Below are 24,175 nucleotides of genomic sequence, written 5' to 3'. Positions count from 1 at the left end.
CCTTGATTGTTTTAGGAAATTTAGTTGGGATATGATTATTATAATTAGTAAGATATAGCATCATTTTAGTATTAAAAACGTGGTTACTAAGCACTAGTACTGCCACAATACATACAACTGATATTTCACTAGATGACTGATATTTTGTACGAATCATTCACATAAAGAAATCTTTACATGCATATATTGTCTGATCAATTCAACTAGAATAAAAACTACCTTCAAATTCTTCTAGACATGAATGTAAGGTTTCTGAAATTCATAACATATTCTCCATTTTTTAAAGGGAACGGTGAAAAGTGATACGTAATATGGTTTGAGTGATCTTTATTTTCGTGACACATACATATATACATCCGTGGGTTTAGAATAGCTATAATAACCAAAGTAGTACTAATAGCTTTGTAATAATATAACGCAGGACTTGAAGCATAAAGGTCGCAATTCCAACATTCAGCTTATCCCTCTCCTTGAATCTGTTGCGTAATTACGGACAACTGTAATATACAAACGTGTCAATCATGATTAGCCTGTGGATCTGCATGTATTTTAGGTGACGGGTTGATTTAAAGCGAGGGAGTCGTCACCTGCGCATGCCTCAGATGGCCATAGTTTACAAACAAGCGTCTACCATGAGCCTTTACGTTTTTAGCGCGTGTTGTTATCGTGTGTTGTTATGACGACCCTTCCGCTTTAATCTGTATACAGTACTTCCTTGATGACGAATTTGAGAATCCCCTATTGAAAAAAGCTTGGGTGTGTCCCATTAGTCACATCATGACCATAATACTTACTGGTACGAACCAGTTATTTTTATAATGTATAAATCACAAATGTGTATAATTCACTGACCTTCCCAGTAGAGCCCAACTGTCTCCAAACTCCTGTACATCTGTCGCAAGAGTGCCATCTGGTTTGATGAAATCGTTGTTCGGATTTCCATCAAAATTACCCAGCATCCCACAGACGCTTCCATACTTATCATTTTCATCCATGTAAACAATTACTCCATGCGCTTTTCCATTCCACGTGATAAACAGCTTTAGTTGCGTTAGATTCACTTCAACTGTTTTATCAATAGGTTTGATAGAGCCAATGTTGTCACCAAGATTGACTTCTGTATCGTTGTATATAATATCACCAATCTGTGAAAATAAGTAGAGTTGTGAATACAAGTGAAATGCAATATAAACAATTCAATATAGAAATTAACAAAGACGTCATGGAATCCCAGTTTTAGTATATACTATGCCCAGTAAATTTGTAATAGGTTTATTCTACATGTTGCCTTCTCACTAGGATTGATTAGAAATCAACTCAAACTATCGAAGTTGAAACCAATGTTGTAATAGTCAGGTAGCTGTACATGACGTAATAAGTTCTCTGAATTAGATCATGTCATGCATGTATCTAATAGAAATAACCTAGGCAAAGACAAGCTTGCCAAGTCAAAATTGATATACGGACATACAAAACAAATTATTCCTCAATGGCTTCATCTACTACATGATCAGTGCGCAATTTAGCGTATTAACCTAAAACATTACCACGGTGTTGGTATTTTAACCAGAAACATCAATATGTTTGTATCAATATTACCAACTTTACCCAGCAATACGAGTACTCACAATGTACGTGTTATCTTCTAGTAAACGTATACTTGGTATCCCAATTCCAGTTATAGTAATGGCTACCATTCGGGTAGGAGGTTGTGTAGATTTGTGGTGTCCTCGAAAATCGGCCGTGATTTGAAAGTTCGTCTGGCCAAAGTGTTCACAGTCTTCGACAAGGACATAGGTACAGTAGCCTTGGAAGTCGTATTTAACGTCATCAAATGTAACCATGTGAGGGTCTCCATTTCCCCCGGCGCCTAACTTTGTCCCTGAATGCGATGAAAGATGAGTATTCATTATGTATACGTTTTTTTCGATCCACCTGTCTATGCATTGTTTTTGGTGGTCTAGATTTTCACAAAACATGCAATGTATCACGTGATCACTGACGAAGGCAATCATAAAGAGGTTATATCTATCATTCATTTAATTATTAATAAATATATGAATGGACCCATCGTGAAATGAAACAATGTACAAGAAAACGCACTGCTGTTATTTAGTTATAGTAACGTATTCTATTTTGGGATTTCTGACATGTTTTTGGTTACGAAACAATAATTAGTACTTGGTTTCATCGCATTATTTTTTGTCATGTTGTAGGATACGAATTTGTAAATAGTCCAATTGCACATACCATGTACTTTGTCATATAAACTACATTTGGACGGATCAATAAGTGTTATGCACATGCGTTAAGCATACCTGATCGATCACAATCACCAGCAGATTATAACCATCGAACGAATCACGTGACTGTCGTCAATACTGAACAAGTTACTGCATATTTGTTCAATGCATTATGGAACATAACTAACATCGAATATCACACTGGAAATGTTTTTATATATACTTGTATCAATAATTATATTTTGGATACATGTGAGCTTACCACATTGTGTGCTTGGTCTTCCAATATCACATTTCGCTTTCACAGTAACACCACTATTGTGATCTTTGATAATGCACCAAGCGGTTGACTCAGATAGATCTGGGTTACGACAGTAGGCACCTTCCAGACCAGCATTGGGATAATCGCGGACTGTGAATCCTCGTTGATCTGACCATTTCTCGCATTGCATGCCGAGAAAATTACACATAGACTTCTTTCCTCGATAATCAGAACCGTCTGGATTGGTATAGCACTCTAATAATATAATAGGGTATTAGTGATGATGTATCAGTTAATGGTTTCAGTGTATTACAACTCAAGTTGAAAAAAAAAACTATATTTTCTCAAACTTTATCATCTTAAAATGATATGTATGTGGTACTGTTTAATTGTTTAATTAATCTTAATTTAGCTTTATTTTTTTTCCACAAACCACTACTAAAATGCTAGTAACATATTATTGCGACATTTGAGAAAAAACGAATATATATATATATATATATATATATATATATATATATATATATATATATATACCCACAATTTCATTATACTGCAGTTTATTTACTTACCAATGTCAGCTTCCTTTCTGTATGCATTCTGAAATATAATACAGAAATAGTATACGACTACATTCATTGGTGAAGTTTTATATGTAATAGCAAGCTAATTCTTCTGCTTCCACGTGTTATGATATTGTCATGAATTCTTATTATTTATTCTTACATTAATTTGCGTAAGTGGTTTTACGAGGTGCGCCCTCTGTGACAGGAAGAATATACACAGGGGGAGCTAAGATGGCGGAGTAGCTAGCGAGGACTGGTTGTGAGTGATCTGTCGTACTGGTTTTGTGATAGCGTTCTGTGACAGATATAGCGACGTGTCTGTTTCACATTGGCTGCTTTGTGGGATTTAAAATGAGACTGCACTGCGAGTTTTAACAAAGTCACATTCAACCACCTGCTCACAAAACTTGCCACACTAAAGAACCTGTAAAGGCCAACCCATGCTCAATATGCAAACAGATAGTTAAAAGAAAAAAAAGTGTTCATACTCTTCTGTTTTGACCGTGGAAATTGATTGACATAACCAGACTGGCAAGTAGGCACACCATCAGCCCAACCATGTTCAATCCGCGCATTCTGTAAAAAAATCAATGTAATTATTACATCTCGTTAATCATTTTCTATATTAAATTATGAACCATTTTTCGTTTGAAATAAAATATCGTATTAATACTATATGACTAAACAGTCAGTTTACATATTCTTGGCATTTTAGCGAATGCACTATTTCGTTATTATCGTGAGAAATAACCTGAATGGTGAATAATTGATTAACATGAAGATATTATATACGTATATAATTTAATGTCATTATTGCAAATTTGTCATTTTAGATGTCATTTGTTTGACAAAAATACAGTGACTTTTTATGACGTGATGTCACCATTTGGAATTAATATGTATCATCGAATGTCATTTTGTGAGATTCGTGACTATGCGATACTTATTGATATTATATTTCCACAGCTGATATAAATAAAGGCAAGCGCTCGGGCATAAAATTAATAAATTTACAATTTAGATTTATTTTTTAGTAATTATCATCATCATTATTGCTAAATATTATTCATTTATTATTTTAAAGATCATGGACTAAATTAGTTCAAGAGAACTATTTCTGTGATGCTCTCCATAATCAGCTTATTTCATATTTCTCTCTACACTGTGCTAATTATTTACTTATTTGTACAGCCCTTGTAAATTCAACAACACTTCATGGAACAACTTCATTCACACATGAATATATATGCGCAAGGCTCATCAGTGTGCCTCTCATAATGATATGTCTATGTTACGTAATGACATATCTGCGTAAATAAATTCAATTGTATTATTAATGAAATAAACGTAAATTAGAAAAGATATTATGGTCGTTTATGGGAATACAAAAATGAAGGCAATGCACGATATTGTTATGAACTGAATGTATGTAACATAACTAAAAAAATAAACATGATGCTATATATATTCAGAATGGGATGCGTTTAAAAATACATAATTACTTATACTGACCTGCCAATATATTACAGTCTTCTGTTACTGTACGAATAATTGATAATCGGCGATGATCTATTTTTCTATCTAATTGAATATGGCTAACCACTCCACGTCCTCAAAAGATGTGCACTTTGTGACGTCACACATTATGTTCAACCAATCAGCTGATTTAAAACAAGACATAATACAGTAATATCAAACACCATTTTTCTTTCGTGACTTGTCTTAATACGTTATTTGGTAGAGTGTCTTTATATTTTTTAAATTATATATATGCACGTTGAAAAAAAAATAATGGTTTTATTTATACGCTGGTTTATCTCACCCGGTCGTCCTGGGTAATGTCTCATGGGAGGACAATAACATGTGTTACCGCATCTGACCAAGTGTTGCAATATTTTGAACTCCATCATGTTTTATATCGTTTATGCACTTTCAAATGGTATCAGGATCAATAACAAATAAAGCAGATGATGAAGTTTTTAGATAAGGGTGGTTCTTGCTGCTGTCACTTTTTTTTATCCTCAAACCTCAGATAAATATTACATTTGAATTTCAAAATACTGTGGCAATCTCCAATTATCTTCAGAACATGTTTTTTGTTAAGCAAAATGCGTGAAATGACACAGTGTATTAAGTATTTTAAGTATGAAGAACTATCGGGACAAATGCTGGGCAGTCGTTCACTATTTTATACTATATAGTTTATTTAATATGGCAATAAATGTAAGAACATAGGTTCTTCTCCTGGAAATTTAACAATTATAGTTATAAGTGAACAGTTTATGAAATAAACTAGATAGATTATTACATTCATTCAAAACATGTTGTAACTAATACACCCAATAACCAAATATATGTCGCAGTTATTACTACATTTTACGCCCGAAACCCAGCTTGCGTGTGTGTTCTGTGTTCAATTTTTGTTGTAGCATATCAGCTTCACCAATACATTTTCAATATTTTTATTCAAATCAATACACAGCAACATATTACCTGTAACCCAATGTTGATTATATCACGTGCGCTTATAGAAGATATGAATTTTGCTTCAACAAATCTTCAACATTCAACACAGGAACGAAATCAAATGGTTATGTGGTTTAGATAGTTTGTTCCAGTTTTAATTCTGAATTGTGTTTTATTTTATCACATCACCAATAAGATTTGGATCACATTATTAATATTATTGCTAAATAATAATTAATGGTAGTCTGCAAAATATACTGGAACTTGTGTGGTATATCAGGATGGGGAATTTGTGGTGTACAGTACTGGAAATTGTGTCGTACGCCATGCTGGCAATTATGTAGTATACTGTTCTACACCTCAGAAGAAAAATATACGACCACAATAGTCGTAAAATTGTGGAATGTCAGTTTGTCACTTTATTCCTGAAGGCGCTGTTGCACTGTGAATAAGTTTGTGTGATTTTCGGAATTTTTGTATTCCTAAAATTAATTTCGTATAGGTCACATAATTCACATTCAATTCGTGGTATACCACACCGAGCGACGACTATTGCTTAATTATCATATCTGTTTTATCATATGTCAATAAGAATATCCCATATTTTCACATATGTCAACTACTAAGACATATGACAATTATACCATGTAATAAATGTATTAGTTCGAGGCTTATTTGCCAAATTGTAAATTTTATCGTGGGTAGTTTTTGGCAACAAAATTCAGAAAAAAAAATAAAATGATCTTCAATACATTTACACAGAATCACATTGTAGTATATTGCAGTATATTGTACCCTCTTTCAGCTGTAATATAATGAAACGTAGGAATATATTTGAAATCAATATTTTACATCTATGTTCAGTAAATACACTCATATACACACACTAAGTTCAAACAAACTCAGAATATACAGTAAAATGTGCTACTACTGACAATCAGTTTTTAGTATACGTCATTGCCCGTCACAAATTTATGTTGATATCAGAGGCTGCTGAATGTATTGGCAACTTTACAAATTATATGATAAAGTTGTATTGAAAGTTGAAAATTTGCAGGTAAATTTATGCGAGTGTTACAATGGTTATATTCTCTCGGCTGTAAGATCGAAGAATAAATTATTCGAATACCCTCTCTGATAATTGCTGTTTCATGATTATAAGTCATGTAGACATGGGCTCAATGACATTGATGCAGTAGTTAATAGTAAGTCCAAACCAAAAGGACACCTAAGGAAATTTACTTAAAATAAAAATTAAAAGATTTCTTTAAATATTACTTCACATCTGTTATCTTAGTAATTCGGGAATCGGACAACCTGTGTACTGCCTTTTTGGGGTTCAATATTCATGTAAAGTAATACTAATAAACATTGTGCACCTTGATGTACAATATCATTAATTATAATTCTCACGAATTGATTTGGTTGACATAAATTATATAGTGTGCCTACACAGACATCTGATGCACATGTACGCACATTCACTGCTTTCCTATCACCAATAGCATCATACCGTTTCAAGATCATTGTTAGATATCAATATTTGTTTCAAATTAAGTAGTTTTCTAATTGTTACGGGTATGGATATCAATGTGTTATGTTTCACAGCTAAGTATATAAGTTGCGTATGGTCGCCGATGTAGAGACTCCAATCTATTATCACTCATATCCAATTCAGTAAGGCTCTGTAGACTACCGATGCTATCAGGTAAATATTTAAATAAATTATTGCTCCAATCCATATTAGTAAATAAGTGAATACAAACGAGTCATACATGATTATACTTGATATGGACTTCCTTTACAAAAAGTAAATATACAAACTCCTAAAATCCCAAATTCCTCGCATCGAGTACAACCTATACAGGGGATCGTCACAAAGTTGCATTGATGTTGTCATGACGACGCTCTCAGTGGTGTATTCCACATGCAGTTATGAAACGCATGTAAAGTATTAAAACTATTGGTTGAACAATTAACACTGTCGATTATAAAAATGGAGGGTTCTAGCGTAATAAGTTTGGAAAAGAACCGGGGACATATGGTAACGATTGTAGTTTCAATAAATACATTGGTATGTTATACTACTGGTGTCTTTATGACTGAATAGTGCGTATAAGTGTCGAGCGATCCTAATGTACTACTCACCGCCTTTCGAGTTACCCATTCCCCGATAAAACCACTTTCCGTACATTCAACCCGAAGAGCCATTTACCTATAACAACCCTGATAGTAGAAACCCGTTCTGTTCATACACTGCACGACGAATGCCATGTATATTCGTAGGGTGATTTGCTTATATTCTAAGGTTTTGCCTCGATCATATATACATACAAACATACATTTCAATGTCTTCACCGTTCACCATTTCTTTCATTTTGTCTAACTAAGACAGGGGTTAACAGTTTGCCCATCTTACCAGATACACCTTTCTTTAAAACTCTTAAGCTTAACATTCTCCGACATCTCACAATAAAATTCACTATAAACATCTGAGTGTCACTCAGGCGAACTTCAAATTTATCCACTATTTCATTAATATGTTTAATTTTTTTCATTTGTTGGTAGTTTTTTTTACTACGATTATCTTCATTTGTTCTTTGACAGCTGAGTGTACTGTATTCATATGTATGCGGCTCTTGCCCACATGTGACCGACCAATTTGCATAGTGAGATCTTAAAACAATACATTCATGATGTCAAGTCTTCATGTCTCACCAGTTGGTCTCAAAGAGTTATTGAATTACATACGTGTATTTTATGCGCATATATTAAATAATTATTGTAATCAGCGAAAAAACACACTGATTAGATAGGTTAGAAACCATTCACATATCATAATATTTAAATTCGCACATTACATTGTTATTGGCGAACTTGACTATATCTGAGCATGACGTTTTCAGAATGGCTTTGTTTTGTGCACAGGCGCATCAAGGCATGAAAGGAATAGATCGTTCGTTCGTTCGTTCGTTCGAACGAAAAAAAATATCCCTTGTGTACAATTTGTCACAGTGTAAGGCTTGCTTATTGATATTGAAAAGGACTCGCACTGGACAGGGGGTTCTTCTTACCGGGTAGTACATGCTGTTAGCTGTGGTTAACACACATCTGGTTAGTTCAGCACGTATGGTACTGGATATACTTGAACGTCATATCAAATCGTACGTGTCTCACATACAAAAATACATAATGGGTCGATCGTTACCACTGGTACAAAAATCCCTGATGTAAACAAAGAGAAGCCGTGACATATTGCTCACGATTTGCTGTATAATAATAAAATAATCCGACTTGTTATTGACAATAAGTTTAATTAATCGTCGTAATGCATCTATAAAAAGTAGAAATACACGCCATCAAACCAATTGGATATAATTGTTCTTTATTTAACACAACCATGCATAGACCCTATTATGTGACTAATAGATTACAAATTGTCTAACTTTGTACAAATATGATTACTCATCATCATATATAAAATTGATAGAATACATCCACATTCCCACAAGTTACTCCAACAACAACAATTGAATTTGACAAATATAGCTTCATTTGGTAAGAGTGGAGACAGCTTTAGGTCATAATTATTGAAGACAAATAATTAGGACTAAAGGTGCCACATATTTCATGAAAACTTTACTTTGTCTCGGTTATTTCAAACTATCAATATACTAGAAGTGGTATTGTAATGACTTGTTGCGACTTGTTATTCTTTGCTCAATATGTTTAATAGTTTAGCAACCTCGTCTATATTATTGTGAATACTTTTGGCAGTTACATTTCCAATTGCGTCAAACTGCACAGTGTGAAGACGACGTAATTGACCAATACCATTAGGCAGTGATTGTATAGGATTATTGTGAAACATTAATATTTCCAGTCGCTGTAGATTACCAATATTTGGTATTGATATCAGTATATTTTTGCTAATTTTCAATATTGTGAGTTTTCGTAGACTCCCAATACTGTCAGGTAAAGATTCCAGTTGATTGTCATACAGATACAATTCGCCAAGTTGTTGTAACTCACCGATACAATCTGGTAGGTTTTCAAGTGAGTTACTTCCAACATTGAAAACTCTCAAATTACGTAGGTTTGTAATGCTTTTGGGTAAAACTGTCAGGAGATTGTCTTCCAAATTCAGATTAAGCAGAGAAGACATATCGCCAATCTTATCAGGTAAGGATTCAAGCAAATTTGAATGGACATCTAGTATATCAAGATTACGAAGTTGAGAGATGCTATCCGGTAAAGTATGCAATTTATTACCATCCAAAAACAATTTAGTAAGCTCTGTTAGATTACCGATCCTGTCAGATAAACACTTTATTGCATTATTGTTCAGATGCAAATAATCAAGCTGGTCTAGATCAGTAATGCTATCAGGTAAATCCTCCAATGAATTGTTGCTCAAAAACAAGAAATCAAGCCGATGTAAATTTCTCATGCTATCAGGTAATGATGTCAATCTATTATGTACTACATTCAAGAGATAGAGCTGCTGTAAATCACCAATATTATCAGGGAGTGATTGGAGGTAATTCTTCTCTAGAAGTAGTACAGTCAATTGTCTTAGGTTGCATATAGTGTTTGGCAATGTTGCCAATCTGTTTTTACTTAAATCTACTCGAGTTGCATGTTTGTAGGTTGTCAGTAGATCAGATGGTAACGCAGTTAGCTTCAAACCTTCAGCCTTATATTCCCTTTCTTCTTCGTTCCATACCGCGGATTTTTGAGTCAATCTTGAGCTTGAAGTTGGACCTTTTAAACAAACAAAAAACGGTATTGGGGATGCGCGGAACAGAAATTACTTCAAAATTTGAAATTAAGCCATTTACAAAAACAAGCGACTAATATAGCCATGGAATGTGACCCACAGTTTATATTACTAACACATCACTTCTTGATCTATTAGAGCAAAAGACAGAATCTGATTGCATAAATCTCTGGTTTGTTGACTTTGATTTATTCGAAAGCACATAATACATAATTTAAGTGTTTATGATATATCAGAACGTTGTCTAATTTGTGCAAATTCAGGGAATTAATATTCATGTATTTCAATCCTATACGCATTTGTGAATTACCCCGGTGCATCTATGTACGAAGTTCCATTAAACTGTGGTGGTACTTAATAGTTAAATTATTCAAATTTGATAATTAATATGGTACGTTTCGACTCTAAACTAAAGCAGATATGTATTCAAGTTTCATTAAAATCTGACGAATGTATTGAGATATCTGTAAAAAAAAAGCTAACCATGAACTAACTCATGTAAACTACATAATGAAATATAAAGCAGCAATATCTGGGTTTCGAGCACCATGGCTAATAGCATGTTGTGTATGCATTATACACCATATGATATTTAATATTGTCACAAATTGCCAGTTTGTTGTACATGCATATCTACAGTTTAATTCGGTTAATATGATATGCTGTCATAATTAATGAGGTCACGTATTGCTATCTGCTAAGTTACAACAGTGTTTCATATTACAGTTATGCACCTTTATTAGATCACATGACCTTATATATTTCAGTCATATCACATGTCCAATGCTTCAATTATAGCAATGGTTGCACATGCTTCTCTGCAATATGTTTGTCATATCTCTACTCAAGAAAAAAGTTCAAATATTTAATTATTATGAAAATAAGATCATTAATTTGCATTGATTTCAACCAAAAACTAATCAAGTCTGTGCATTATTTTAGAGCATCTGTGTAACAATTTTCATTGAAATCTTTTTGGATCGATTTCGAAAAACAAGGGAAAGGCTTAAAATTGGTCAATTAAATTATTTATTTTTTAATACAAAATAGGTAATTGCTATGTACAGAAGTTAACTAAAACTTTATGAGGTCTGCATATTATCCCCGAGTATCAATGTACCAAGTTTCAATAAAATATGTTGGATGTTTTTCTTTCACGTTTTTTTTGCCGATTTCGAAAACCATCAGTCACCGTAACTGCAAATGCTCGTTACCTGATATCCCTTATTCAGAGAGCTGGTTGGTGTCATGTATTGTATTACACTAGCTATGAGGTCACTCATACCAACCAGCTCTGAAAACAAACGATATTAGTTGATAGCTTCATAACATTACATATTACAAGCCCGCCAACCAGCTATGAAAATTAAAAATAAATGTTTGTTTCATGTTCAAAAACGAAGAGAAATGTTTCCATTTAAAAAAAAAGAGAACACAAATTAGAATTCATGTAGTCAATAAACAATGCGATAGGGAACAAGTCATGTGTCATGTGTCCATCATAGCAAAAGTTACAAAATTCACCTACAAAAATCCGAAATTATGTGACCTTGTTCTGGGTGAATAAAATACAGAGGGTGATCCCCCAAATTGCAATGTTTTTAAACAAATGCAAATGTTATTCAAAGCTCAGCCTGGCTAATCTTTCAACTTTTATATATATAATTTTTATACTTCAAATTTCATCCTACAAATCACTGTTATCCATGATTATTATAATTGAAAAATTTTCAAAAATTTTTTCCTACATTATATAGTATCGCTATTTGGCTGATCTAAGAAGTGGGTCAAAAAGTCAAAATTAAAAACTATTATTATTGTTTTACTCATTCATTCACATCACAAACAATCATAAATAATGTATAATCCTTACATACCATAACTCGGCTTTTTTCCAATAAATTCAATGTCTTCATCGTCAAGGCTTCTTTTTATTCCTGTAAAAATCATGAAATTATACCAATGTCAAAACTTGACATACACATTAACGCATGCCAATCAATTAAACTACTATTTATGGTTAATATTTGTTAATAATTAATTGATCCTTCAGTGGTTGCCTCCACATACAGTACCCGGCATATCATTACAGCGACAATCACTAGTTTTTTAAAAAATTTTGACCAAATCTCATTGAAATTTTGTTTTAACAATTGCACGAACAAAATAAATTATCCTACACAAGGCTATCAGATAAATTGCGGTGTGAAAACTAACGGCTAAGTAGTCGCTATTGTTGAATTCGGTCACGTGATGGTTCCATAGCAACATTATGACGTACGACACACACTCTTATAGAAAGTGACACATAAAATCAATCAAATTTGACATTATATTATCATCGTAATCTCTGAGGTTCGCTTGACAAAACTGGATTTCAATAGATGGCGCCCTCTGGAAAAAGCACAGCAGCCATATTATTTCACATGCAAGTGATTTAAATGCAACGTTTTTATTTAAGATATATGTTATGCTTCAGTATCCATATTTCGGCAACGGCTGTTATAAATTGATAGTTGTGACACAGGAAATATTTATTGAAAATGAAAATCGGAGAAAAAGGATCAATAGTTACAGCTTTTTACACTGATGTTAACACATGACTGAATTTGTGATTGTTAAAAATGTGACTCGTGTTACATTCATTATAATCTATGTCTAATTGTATCTGCCATTCTGTTACGGGTGAGATATAGATTCAAGAATTTGTGAAATTAATTCCAAACACGTGTTTGATGAAAGATAAAAGCAGATTTAGGCATAAATATATTCTAAATTAAATGTAGACGATTTGTTCCTGAGATATTATTGAGCATGGCAAGAAAATACTGTCAAATTAATTCAAAGCATTCGAGATTAATATTAACACAACATCTCCAACTTCAATTAAAACATTCTGCCCAAATAAAGAAAAGTATGAGGATTAACCCAAACAAAACAAATATTTGGGGTGAGGCATCTGAAATAAAATGCTTCAACACTCAACAACTCTATTTTCCCTCGGCCTGTGAGGCCTAGGATAGAACATGTATCCAGTTTAAAGGGCCGTTATTTATAATTGAATTATAGGCCAATAGTGAGAAAGTCATCATTACTAAAAGGCATAGTCCTTTACATATAACTGGTTTTCAGAACATTCGTTCAAACACCCCAAGAATTGCCAGAATCTTTTTCAGCTGAGGTCATGCATAAGTATCCCATGAAACACATGTAAAATTCTATTGCCTCTACTATTTATTTAGCCTATTTCTAACAAGCTGGTCCTACGCTTGTTTTTTTCTATGAAAACGCAAATGAAAAAGTGTATGTTGGCTATGGTCTTTGTGAATATACAATGAGTACCCCTGAATACAGAAGAACCAATCATACTATTTAAACTAGCGACTTTTTAACTATCAATTTGCAATAACGTTTATTGATTGCACATTCAACAACTGATACCCACGCAAAATTACGCTACTGATGTGCTGGAGCACCTACTTCCGTAAAGTTGTGTGGGTTCGTTGGCAAACATCAACACAGTTTTGTCGGTCGTTCAGTAAACTGAACAGCAGGGAAAAGTTCTGTATTAGAAGGATTAACATTGTTTACTTTCTGCCGTTTGAGGAGAACTGTAGCCATGATCTTTAAAGGCGGAAATGCTAGGGTTCATAGTCTCCTATGTGCATACTACATAAGGGCTAGGTTATAGACTCTGGCGAAGGACTGAACAGTTCACTATAGACTGAGCAAAGTTATATCTAGCAGTAATATGTGTCAGTCAGGACTGAATGTAGGACTTTTTTTTCAAAAAGAAAATAATAACCATTTGAATGAGTTTTTTTCTCCATGAATTGGGCGACTCTGTTGCTTGGCAATATGTCCAAAGTTGGACATATCAAGCAGGCTTTTGTGTTTAGATACATGTCCAAAAATATGAGATTCCACGATGGGATCATATGATTAAATGACGGTGGTTGTCGGGCCACGCAAGCCGGCACAACAGTCAAAGACATTTTTATATGAGATACTTATTTCGCGCGTGCGTGACGCAACGACCACCACCCTTTAACTAAGTTGATTAGTAACCCTAGAATTCTGAAAACGTACTGCTATGGAGATATATGTTCGCAGAAAGTTTCACATGCTGAATTAACTACTCATTTAGATCGTCACAGCGACGCCGGCATCAAAACTGAGGAGAAAATAGACCACTTGCGATTATGCTGTACAGACGTGTCAGTGACTGAGCTGTTTCATACGAGGTCAAATATACCTCTACACTGCTATCTTAAACTAGATACATGATGGCAATAGAGGACGCTCTGACAAACTGGTTGTTGGGTCGGCAGAACGTTTAGTCATGGTAAATGTTTTTTTTTTCTGATTTTCGAAAGCACACTCCCCGTGCTTACTTATGGTAATATAATCATATACTATTTTGTTGTTAGTACGGTGTCCAACCAAAGCGTTTTGATGAAAGCGTCGCTGTGTGAATAAATCTAGAATGGCAGTGAATTCACTGTTTAACAATAGACCATTTGCAGATTTCTGTGACACGTGGTAATTTGTTTCCGAACACGTAATATTTATCCGCCATTTTGTCGTCCTTGTTTGCACACACGCAAATCGTTTATTATAACTAACAGCACAAAAAGTGACAAATGAAACTTTATCAATAAAACTTAGGCTGAAATTTCAAACCCGGTATAATGTTATTAATGTCTCACAAATAGTTAGGAGCTTTGCTTTTCTTACATCATAGCTTTCTAAATACAAACACATACTCCTAAATACATTTTGCAACACTGAATGTGAAATTAAAATCAGTAGGAAATTACCTTTTCCTGGTTTTGTGTCTAGATGGGTTTCTATTTTTTGACTATGGACCTGTTGTTCACTGCTGCTGTCTATGTCACGTTCTGTATACTTCACAGATGCACTAGTTTGTTCTGTGGATGCAGCTATATCTTTATCCACGACTCCATATGGTTCTGTACTCCCTTAAGTTGAGAATCAAAACATATTGTAATAAGGTAGATTCATCAAGGAAATATCTGTATAGATGTACAATATACTTTAGTAACTGGTATGTAAATTACTAATCTAATATCTATATCAAAATCTACAATATATGTAGCCTAACAAACGTGTTGATATACCGTTATTTATATCAATAAATACAATACACGCACAGAATAAAATAAAGACGAGTGAGAAGATTCACCAATAAATATCTACTTATATAAACGGCTGCAAAACCTCTGAAGAATGTACTTATAAATAATAAAAATAAAAAAAAATAAATAAGATGCCTGATGTTATAAATATCAAACATAAGAATCTAATTACCTACGTAGCAATGTAATGACTTAACAAAAAAAACTTGATAACCTAACCTAGAAAGGCAATGGCTGAACCTAAAATGGTATTGTCTTAACCTAGGAACATAATAATCTAAGTTGGGTGTAAATTTAAAGGTTGCATGTCCCGGTATGGTTGTGTAATTCAACTGTGGGAAAATGTATACGAAATTGTGATACACCGGCAAGTTTTGAGCTTTTAACTGTAGATTGCCGTACCAGTAGACACGCAGTGATAAATCGAAAGATGAATTGTCGCAGTGTATATTGTCCCATGTGAATGGCATTCATGGCAAGTTGCACAAGCACTATACATAACAATAGGAAACTGAATAACCAACGTACTTATTTTTTAATTTTCATGTTAGTAGATTTACTAATATACTAATTATATAAAGTCCTAAAATATATGTATAGTATAATTAAGTTACATGTTTATAGATTTACCACTACACTATTCATATGAAAACCTAAAATATACGTGTAGTATAATTAAGTTACATGTTTATAGATTTACTAATATACTATTTATATGAAGTTCTAAAATATATGTATAGTATAATTAAGTGACATGTTTATAGATTTACTGATATACTATTTATATGAAGTTCTAAAATATATGTATAGTATAATTAAGTGACATGTTTATAGATTTACTAATATACTATTTATATGAAGTTCTAAAATATATGTATAGTATAATTAAGTGACATGTTTATAGATTTACTAATATAATATTTATATGAAGTCCTAAAATATATGTATAGTATAATTAAGTGACATGTTTATAGATTTACTAATATACTATTTATATGAAGTTCTAAAATATATGTATAGTATAATTCAGTGATATGTTTGTAGATTTACTAATATACTATTTATATGAAGTTGTAAAATACATGTATAATATAATTTAGTGACATGTTAGTAGATTTACTAATATACTATTTATATGAAGTCCTAAGATATATGTATAGTATAATTAAGTGACATGTTTGTAGATTTACTAATATACTATTTATATGAAGTTCTAAAATATATGTGTAGTATAATTAAGTCCCATGTTTATAGATTTACTGATATACTATTTATATGAAGTTCTAAAATATATGTGTAGTATAATTAAGTGACATGTTAGTAGATTTACTAATATACTATTTATATGAAGTCCTAAAATATATGTATAGTATAATTAAGTGACATGTTAGTAGATTTACTAATATACTATTTATATGAAGTCCTAAAATATATGTATAGTATAATTAAGTGACATGTTAGTAGATTTACTAATATACTATTTATATGAAGTCCTAAAATATATGTATAGTATAATTTAGTGACATGTTAGTAGATTTACTAATATACTATTTATATGAAGTCCTAAAATATATGTATAGTATAATTAAGTGACATGTTAGTAGATTTACTAATATATTATTTATATGAAGTCCTAAAATATATGTATAGTATAATTAAGTGACATGTTTGTAGATTTACTAATATATTATTTATAAGAAGTCCTAAAATACATGTATAGTATAATTTAGTGACATGTTAATAGATTTACTAATATACTATTTATATGAAGTCCTAAAATATATGTGTAGTAAAATTAAGTGACATGTTTGTAGATTTACTAATATATTATTTATATGAAGTCCTAAAATATATGTATAGTATAATTTAGTGACATGTTAGTAGATTTACTAATATACTATTTATATGAAGTCCTAAAATATATGTGTTGTATAATTAAGTGACATGTTTGTAGATTTACTAATATATTATTTATATGAAGTCCTAAAATATTTGTATAGTATAATTAAGTGACATGTTTATAGATTTACTAATATACTATTTATATGAAGTCCTAAAATATATGTATAGTATAATTTAGTGACATGTTAGTAGATTTACTAATATACTATTTATATGAAGTCCTAAAATACATGTATAGTATAATTTAGTGACATGTTAGTAGATTTACTAATATACTATTTATATGAAGTCCTAAAATATATGTATAGTATAATTTAGTGACATTTTTGTAGATTTACTAATATACTATTTATATGAAGTTCTAAAATATATGTATAGTATAATTAAGTGACATGTTTATAGATTTACTAATATAATATTTATATGAAGTCCTAAAATATATGTATAGTATAATTAAGTGACATGTTTATAGATTTACTAATATACTATTTATATGAAGTTCTAAAATATATGTATAGTATAATTCAGTGATATGTTTGTAGATTTACTAATATACTATTTATATGAAGTTGTAAAATACATGTATAATATAATTTAGTGACATGTTAGTAGATTTACTAATATACTATTTATATGAAGTCCTAAGATATATGTATAGTATAATTAAGTGACATGTTTGTAGATTTACTAATATACTATTTATATGAAGTTCTAAAATATATGTGTAGTATAATTAAGTCCCATGTTTATAGATTTACTGATATACTATTTGTATGAAGTTCTAAAATATATGTGTAGTATAATTAAGTGACATGTTAGTAGATTTACTAATATACTATTTATATGAAGTCCTAAAATATATGTATAGTATAATTAAGTGACATGTTAGTAGATTTACTAATATACTATTTATATGAAGTCCTAAAATATATGTATAGTATAATTAAGTGACATGTTAGTAGATTTACTAATATACTATTTATATGAAGTCCTAAAATATATGTATAGTATAATTTAGTGACATGTTAGTAGATTTACTAATATACTATTTATATGAAGTCCTAAAATATATGTATAGTATAATTAAGTGACATGTTAGTAGATTTACTAATATATTATTTATATGAAGTCCTAAAATATATGTATAGTATAATTAAGTGACATGTTTATAGATTTACTAATATACTATTTATATGAAGTCCTAAAATATATGTATAGTATAATTTAGTGACATGTTAGTAGATTTACTAATATACTATTTATATGAAGTCCTAAAATACATGTATAGTATAATTTAGTGACATGTTAGTAGATTTACTAATATACTATTTATATGAAGTCCTAAAATATATGTATAGTATAATTTAGTGACATTTTTGTAGATTTACTAATATACTATTTATATGAAGTCCTAAAATATATGTATAGTATAATTTAGTGACATGTTAGTAGATTTACTAATATATTATTTATATGAAGTCCTAAAATATATGTATAGTATAATTAAGTGACATGTTTGTAGATTTACTAATATATTATTTATAAGAAGTCCTAAAATACATGTATAGTATAATTTAGTGACATGTTAATAGATTTACTAATATACTATTTATATGAAGTCCTAAAATATATGTGTAGTAAAATTAAGTGACATGTTTGTAGATTTACTAATATATTATTTATATGAAGTCCTAAAATATATGTATAGTATAATTTAGTGACATGTTAGTAGATTTACTAATATACTATTTATATGAAGTCCTAAAATATATGTGTAGTATAATTAAGTGACATGTTTGTAGATTTACTAATATATTATTTATATGAAGTCCTAAAATATATGTGTAGTATAATTAAGTGACATGTTAGTAGATTTACTAATATACTATTTATATGAAGTCCTAAAATATATGTATAGTATAATTGAGTGACATGTTAGTAGATTTACTAATATATTATTTATATGAAGTCCTAAAATATATGTATAGTATAATTAAGTGACATGTTTATAGATTTACTAATATATTATTTATATGAAGTCCTAAAATATATGTATAGTATAATTTAGTGACATGTTTGTAGATTTACAAATATACTATTTATATGAAGTCCTAAAATATATGTATAGTATAATTAAGTGACATGTTTGTAGATTTACTAATATATTATTTATATGAAGTCCTAAAATATATGTGTAGTATAATTAAGGGACATGTTAGTAGATTTACTAATATACTATTTATATGAAGTCCTAAAATATATGTATAGTATAATTAAGTGACATGTTTGTAGATTTACTAATATATTATTTATATGAAGTCCTAAAATATATGTGTAGTATAATTAAGGGACATGTTAGTAGATTTACTAATATACTATTTATATGAAGTCTTAAAATATATGTATAGTATAATTTAGTGACATGTTAGTAGATTTACTAATATATTATTTATATGAAGTCCTAAAATATATGTATAGTATAATTAAGTGACATGTTTATAGATTTACTAATATATTATTTATATGAAGTCCTAAAATATATGTATAGTATAATTAAGTGACATGTTTGTAGATTTACTAATATATTATATATATGAAGTCCTAAAATATATGTGTAGTATAATTAAGTGACATGTTTGTAGATTTACTAATATATTATTTATATGAAGTCCTAAAATATATGTGTAGTATAATTAAGTGACATGTTTGTAGATTTACTAATATATTATTTATATGAAGTCCTAAAATATATGTGTAGTATAATTTAGTGATATATTTGTTGATTTACTAATATACTATTTATATGAAGTCCTAAAATATATGTATAGTATAATTTAGTGACATGTTTGTAGATTTAATAATATACTATTTATATGAAATCCTAAAATGTCTGTGTAGTATAATTAAGTGACATGTTTATAGATTTACTAATGTAATAACTACATGAATGTTTATAACTGATATACTTAGCGATTTCCTGGCCGGTGTGTAAATTACCCATCTAATATTTATATCATGGCTTACAATACATATATTGCTCATACGTTTTTAAATGTTGAGAAAGCTGCATTCAAAATGAACAAATAATGAACTATTATTGTACCTATGACATCAACGTTTCCAACCATTATTTGTACCTGTGTAATAAACAAAATTCATTGATGTTAGACCTTTGTTAAATTTCAGTCAATATATCTGTTAATTGCCACGTCTCATTAAAAACTGCTTGTCCAATTGCATTGATATTTTACATACGAGTACCTTGGGATGGCCCGTCCAATTGATTTTTATTACTGGTAGATAATATGTCTGACCTGAAGCCACATTGATGTACCTGTTGTACCCGTTTTCATAGACTATGGCACAACCGATGGAGTTATGTATCGTAATATATTCTATTGCGTACTTATTCACTTATGATCCGCAAATAAGTCGGTTATAATGTCTACACGTTTCAAATATTGTAAGGGCGTGAATCCATATAGATGTTCAACGCTGCCAAAACTAACACAGTCATTGTCGTTGAATATATTTATTTTTGGTACCATCAATATATCATATAGTTCATAAGATGTCCTGGCATTATGATTACCAATGTCGATATAGAATTCAACCACCATCATATTGAGACTTTATTGTAATTTGAGGTTGTCAGTAATAATGTCACAACTTCCCGTTTCTGTCGAGATATCGTAAATTATTATACATCGAGCAGCGAAAATAGGATTTGCCTTTACGTAAAAAGCTGCATATTATATCATATCATATTATTGCACTAATGATGATACATATTATGAGGTTATTACGAGGATACCTCAAAGTATGCACGAATACAGTTAGAGAGGGAGCATCGACCGATGCGCAGCGGAGGTCGCTGTGGTGACGTACTGTCTGAGTGCACACTTTGAGGTATCCTCGTAATAACCTTATTATTACACATCTTTTCTTTCAAGGTTACATCATGAGAATGACGAAATAGAAAAAAGTTTAGATCAGAATCAGCAAACTTCAAACGGTCAAATCCTGGTGGAAGTCACGTTTGTTTTTATTATTAGAGGACGCTTATGCGCGTAATCATTCCGTATTTAGAATTCGTACTTCCTTATATGATATGATGAAAATACCCCGTAAAATACCGCAAAATTACAGCACGCTGTAACTTATAATGACATATATATAACTTACGGTGACAGATGTAATAATATTTTTTATTGCGACTAGTTTGCATTGTATTATCTTACCTCCGAATCTGACTGCCGCATAGATTTAGTTTTGCTTTCATCCGGAACCTCTTCGAGTTTTTTTGTGTAGGCTGACTTGAATCTCTTGTATTTCGTAGCTAATTCGGGATCAGTTCGTGGAATATTTGCTATCAGGTCGTTTGTCATTTTCAGCTGATTTTCTAATTTCTGCACGTGAATCTCCCTTTCACTTAATACTGTGATATGTTTTTGATCACACTCTTGCTGTACTTGTTTTAGTTGATCGATGATGACATCTTTTTCAGCTTCCAAGTTGTTAATCATCGCCTTCTTCGTTTCTACTTCATGCCTGAGTGCACTTACATCACGCGTCTTGCTTCTTTCTAGCTGTCTCAGTGTACGATTGTCGGCTCCTAATTGCTTCATACTTCGAAAGATCACATGTTCTCTGAATGAGCGTATGTCCATTCGACTGGGTAGTCTCGTGAAATGTGGGCCCAATGACTCCAGGACTTTATGATTCACCAAACGTTGTTTTCGCCCCATAGAAAATAGTTTTTCCAAGCTTTCAAATTCTAAAAATAAGTGAGAATACATTGTCAGAATAAAACAACACTAGCCACATTACACGCACCGTGTCCTTCAATTACACGGATTCTAAACAATGTGCGGCACTGCCAATGTAAGCAGACTAAATACCTACTTAAATATACTCTACTACTATATAATTGTGTAAATACGCGTTATACATCTCGACATAGAAATACTTGACAACATACCTTTAAAATATCGTTCACAGTCTTCAAATTGCTTTGGATCTACATTGACAGATATTTCAATGTCTTCACCGTTCACCATTTCTTTCATCTTGTCTGTAACTAAGACAGGAGTTAACAGTTTGCCCAGCTTACCAGATTGTACACCTTTCTTTAAAATTCTAAAGCTTGACATTGTCCGACATTTCACAATAAATTTGACAATGGACATCTTAATTTCACTCAGCTCTACTTTAAAATCATTGAATATTTGGCGTATTTGTTCTAGTTTCTCTTTTGCTGACATCTTGTCATCTGATTTTATTATTGCAATCTGTTCACGAAAAACCGAATACACTCCCGCCAAATGTACACTACTCTTGTCGCCAATTTTCAGGCCAACTGGAAGGATGATATCTGAAAATAGAGCACAATTATGAATTATTATACAGTCACAAATAAAACATAATATGTCTGAGTATGAACAAATCTTTTCTCATTTCCTCAATGAATCAATTACTCAAAGCAAACAACAAAAACAGATATGATGTATTTTCAAACAGTAATGATACACGTTTTATCAGTTTGAAGTCCCACGAATGAACATGTTGACACAACTAAACAGGTAATAACAATTTGCCTGTGAGCTATTGACAGGCAATAGTAGTATTAGTAGTATTACTTGTATCAAGATTTGCAGTTGTGTTTAGTGTAAAAGTATTCCGAAATTTCGATTTGTTACATTAATGATAAGTGGTAGTAGATATTCCTAATTCTAATTTGGTTGCCATAACAATGATTATAAATAATAATGAGTAAAAATAACAATTATCGCGTATAATAATGATTAAACATAATAATGATCGTACTTACTACAACATGGCGTTTTAAAATACTCGATGTCATTATCGTCAAAGCCTTGTTTCAATCCTGTAAATATCGGAAAGATATTATGAGTTAGTGGGTGAGTGAGTGAGTGAGTGAGTGAGTGAGTGAGTGAGTGAGTGAGTGAGTGAGTGAGTGAGTGAGTGAGTGAGTGAGTGAGTGAGTGAGTGAGGGTGTGAGAGAGTTCGCCATGATTGTGACACACCACTCCAACTCAGAAAGCCTATCCCAGTTAAAACGTTTTTTTAAGAATCCACAGAGTTCCAATTCTTTATAGGTTTGCCATATTTTTAAATGATTGTTGCAATATACGGACTACTTTTTTCACGAATACAAATCTTAGTAATCAGACACCTTAGCCACCAAATTCTATTCTAAATAAGTTTTATCAAAATCACTAAAATACAAAACGCTTAAATTTAATCTTTTCCTTCAAAACTTTCGATCGAATTGGCATTTGCTTTGTATTATATATGGGTCAAGTGCATCATATTTGACAAGGTTGTCTTGATCGGTCAATTGGTCTGGTTTCCAATTTCAATTGAATTTGAAACAGAAAATGCTCAAATGCTTCAAATTCTTAGTGATTTCATCCTTAAAATGTATGTATGGCATAAGTTCAGTGTACGTGCCATTCCTGACTTCTATGACCATACCCATATACGTCAATTAAACGTCACATACAATACGTCACATTTGTTGTGCTCTTGGTCTAGTAATTGTAGTTCACAAATTGTGATACTTGATTACGAATAGATACATCTCTTCCTACACAAAATTGTCTGCACTTACCTATATTACCACCACAACGATTTGCATATTCATCCACTTGTTTGGCGAGTTTAAATTGACTTGCGCTCTTTAACATTTTTGACAGAAAACACAGGTTACACTGAGATATACTGTCTGCGTCTACAAGTGCCCATATCAGTTCCGCAGGTGCTGTTATAGTTTC

General features: G+C 31.4%; 2 protein-coding genes across 2 annotated transcripts; both read right to left on the bottom strand.

Annotated features, from left to right (window-relative positions):
* Positions 1–310: 310 nt before the first annotated feature.
* LOC144354188 (BMP-binding endothelial regulator protein-like) lies at positions 311–4,680 on the bottom strand. The gene is made up of 7 exons (XM_085505483.1): positions 4,584–4,680; positions 3,560–3,647; positions 3,078–3,105; positions 2,506–2,760; positions 1,629–1,882; positions 853–1,145; positions 311–497 (listed from the first exon to the last, which is right to left on the bottom strand). Exons 2-7 carry the CDS (start codon positions 3,644–3,646, stop codon positions 488–490), a joined length of 927 nt encoding a protein of 308 aa, XP_085361609.1. The 5' UTR covers position 3,647; positions 4,584–4,680; the 3' UTR covers positions 311–487.
* A 4,225-nt stretch (positions 4,681–8,905) lies between these two features.
* Positions 8,906–22,572, bottom strand: LOC146736528 (uncharacterized). Its single transcript, XM_085505482.1, has 6 exons — positions 22,360–22,572; positions 21,620–22,155; positions 20,482–20,515; positions 15,138–15,299; positions 12,195–12,254; positions 8,906–10,301 (listed from the first exon to the last, which is right to left on the bottom strand). The coding sequence occupies exons 1-6, from the start codon at positions 22,565–22,567 to the stop codon at positions 9,247–9,249; spliced, it is 2,055 nt and encodes a 684-aa protein (XP_085361608.1). The 5' UTR covers positions 22,568–22,572; the 3' UTR covers positions 8,906–9,246.
* Between the last annotated feature and the right edge of the window lie 1,603 nt (positions 22,573–24,175).

This window comes from Saccoglossus kowalevskii, chromosome 11 (assembly GCF_978046115.1).
Source record: "Saccoglossus kowalevskii chromosome 11, keSacKowa6.1, whole genome shotgun sequence".
NCBI lineage: Eukaryota > Metazoa > Hemichordata > Enteropneusta > Harrimaniidae > Saccoglossus > Saccoglossus kowalevskii.
The sequence above is the reverse complement of the archived record's forward strand: the minus strand, read 5'-3'. Positions and strand labels throughout refer to the sequence as shown.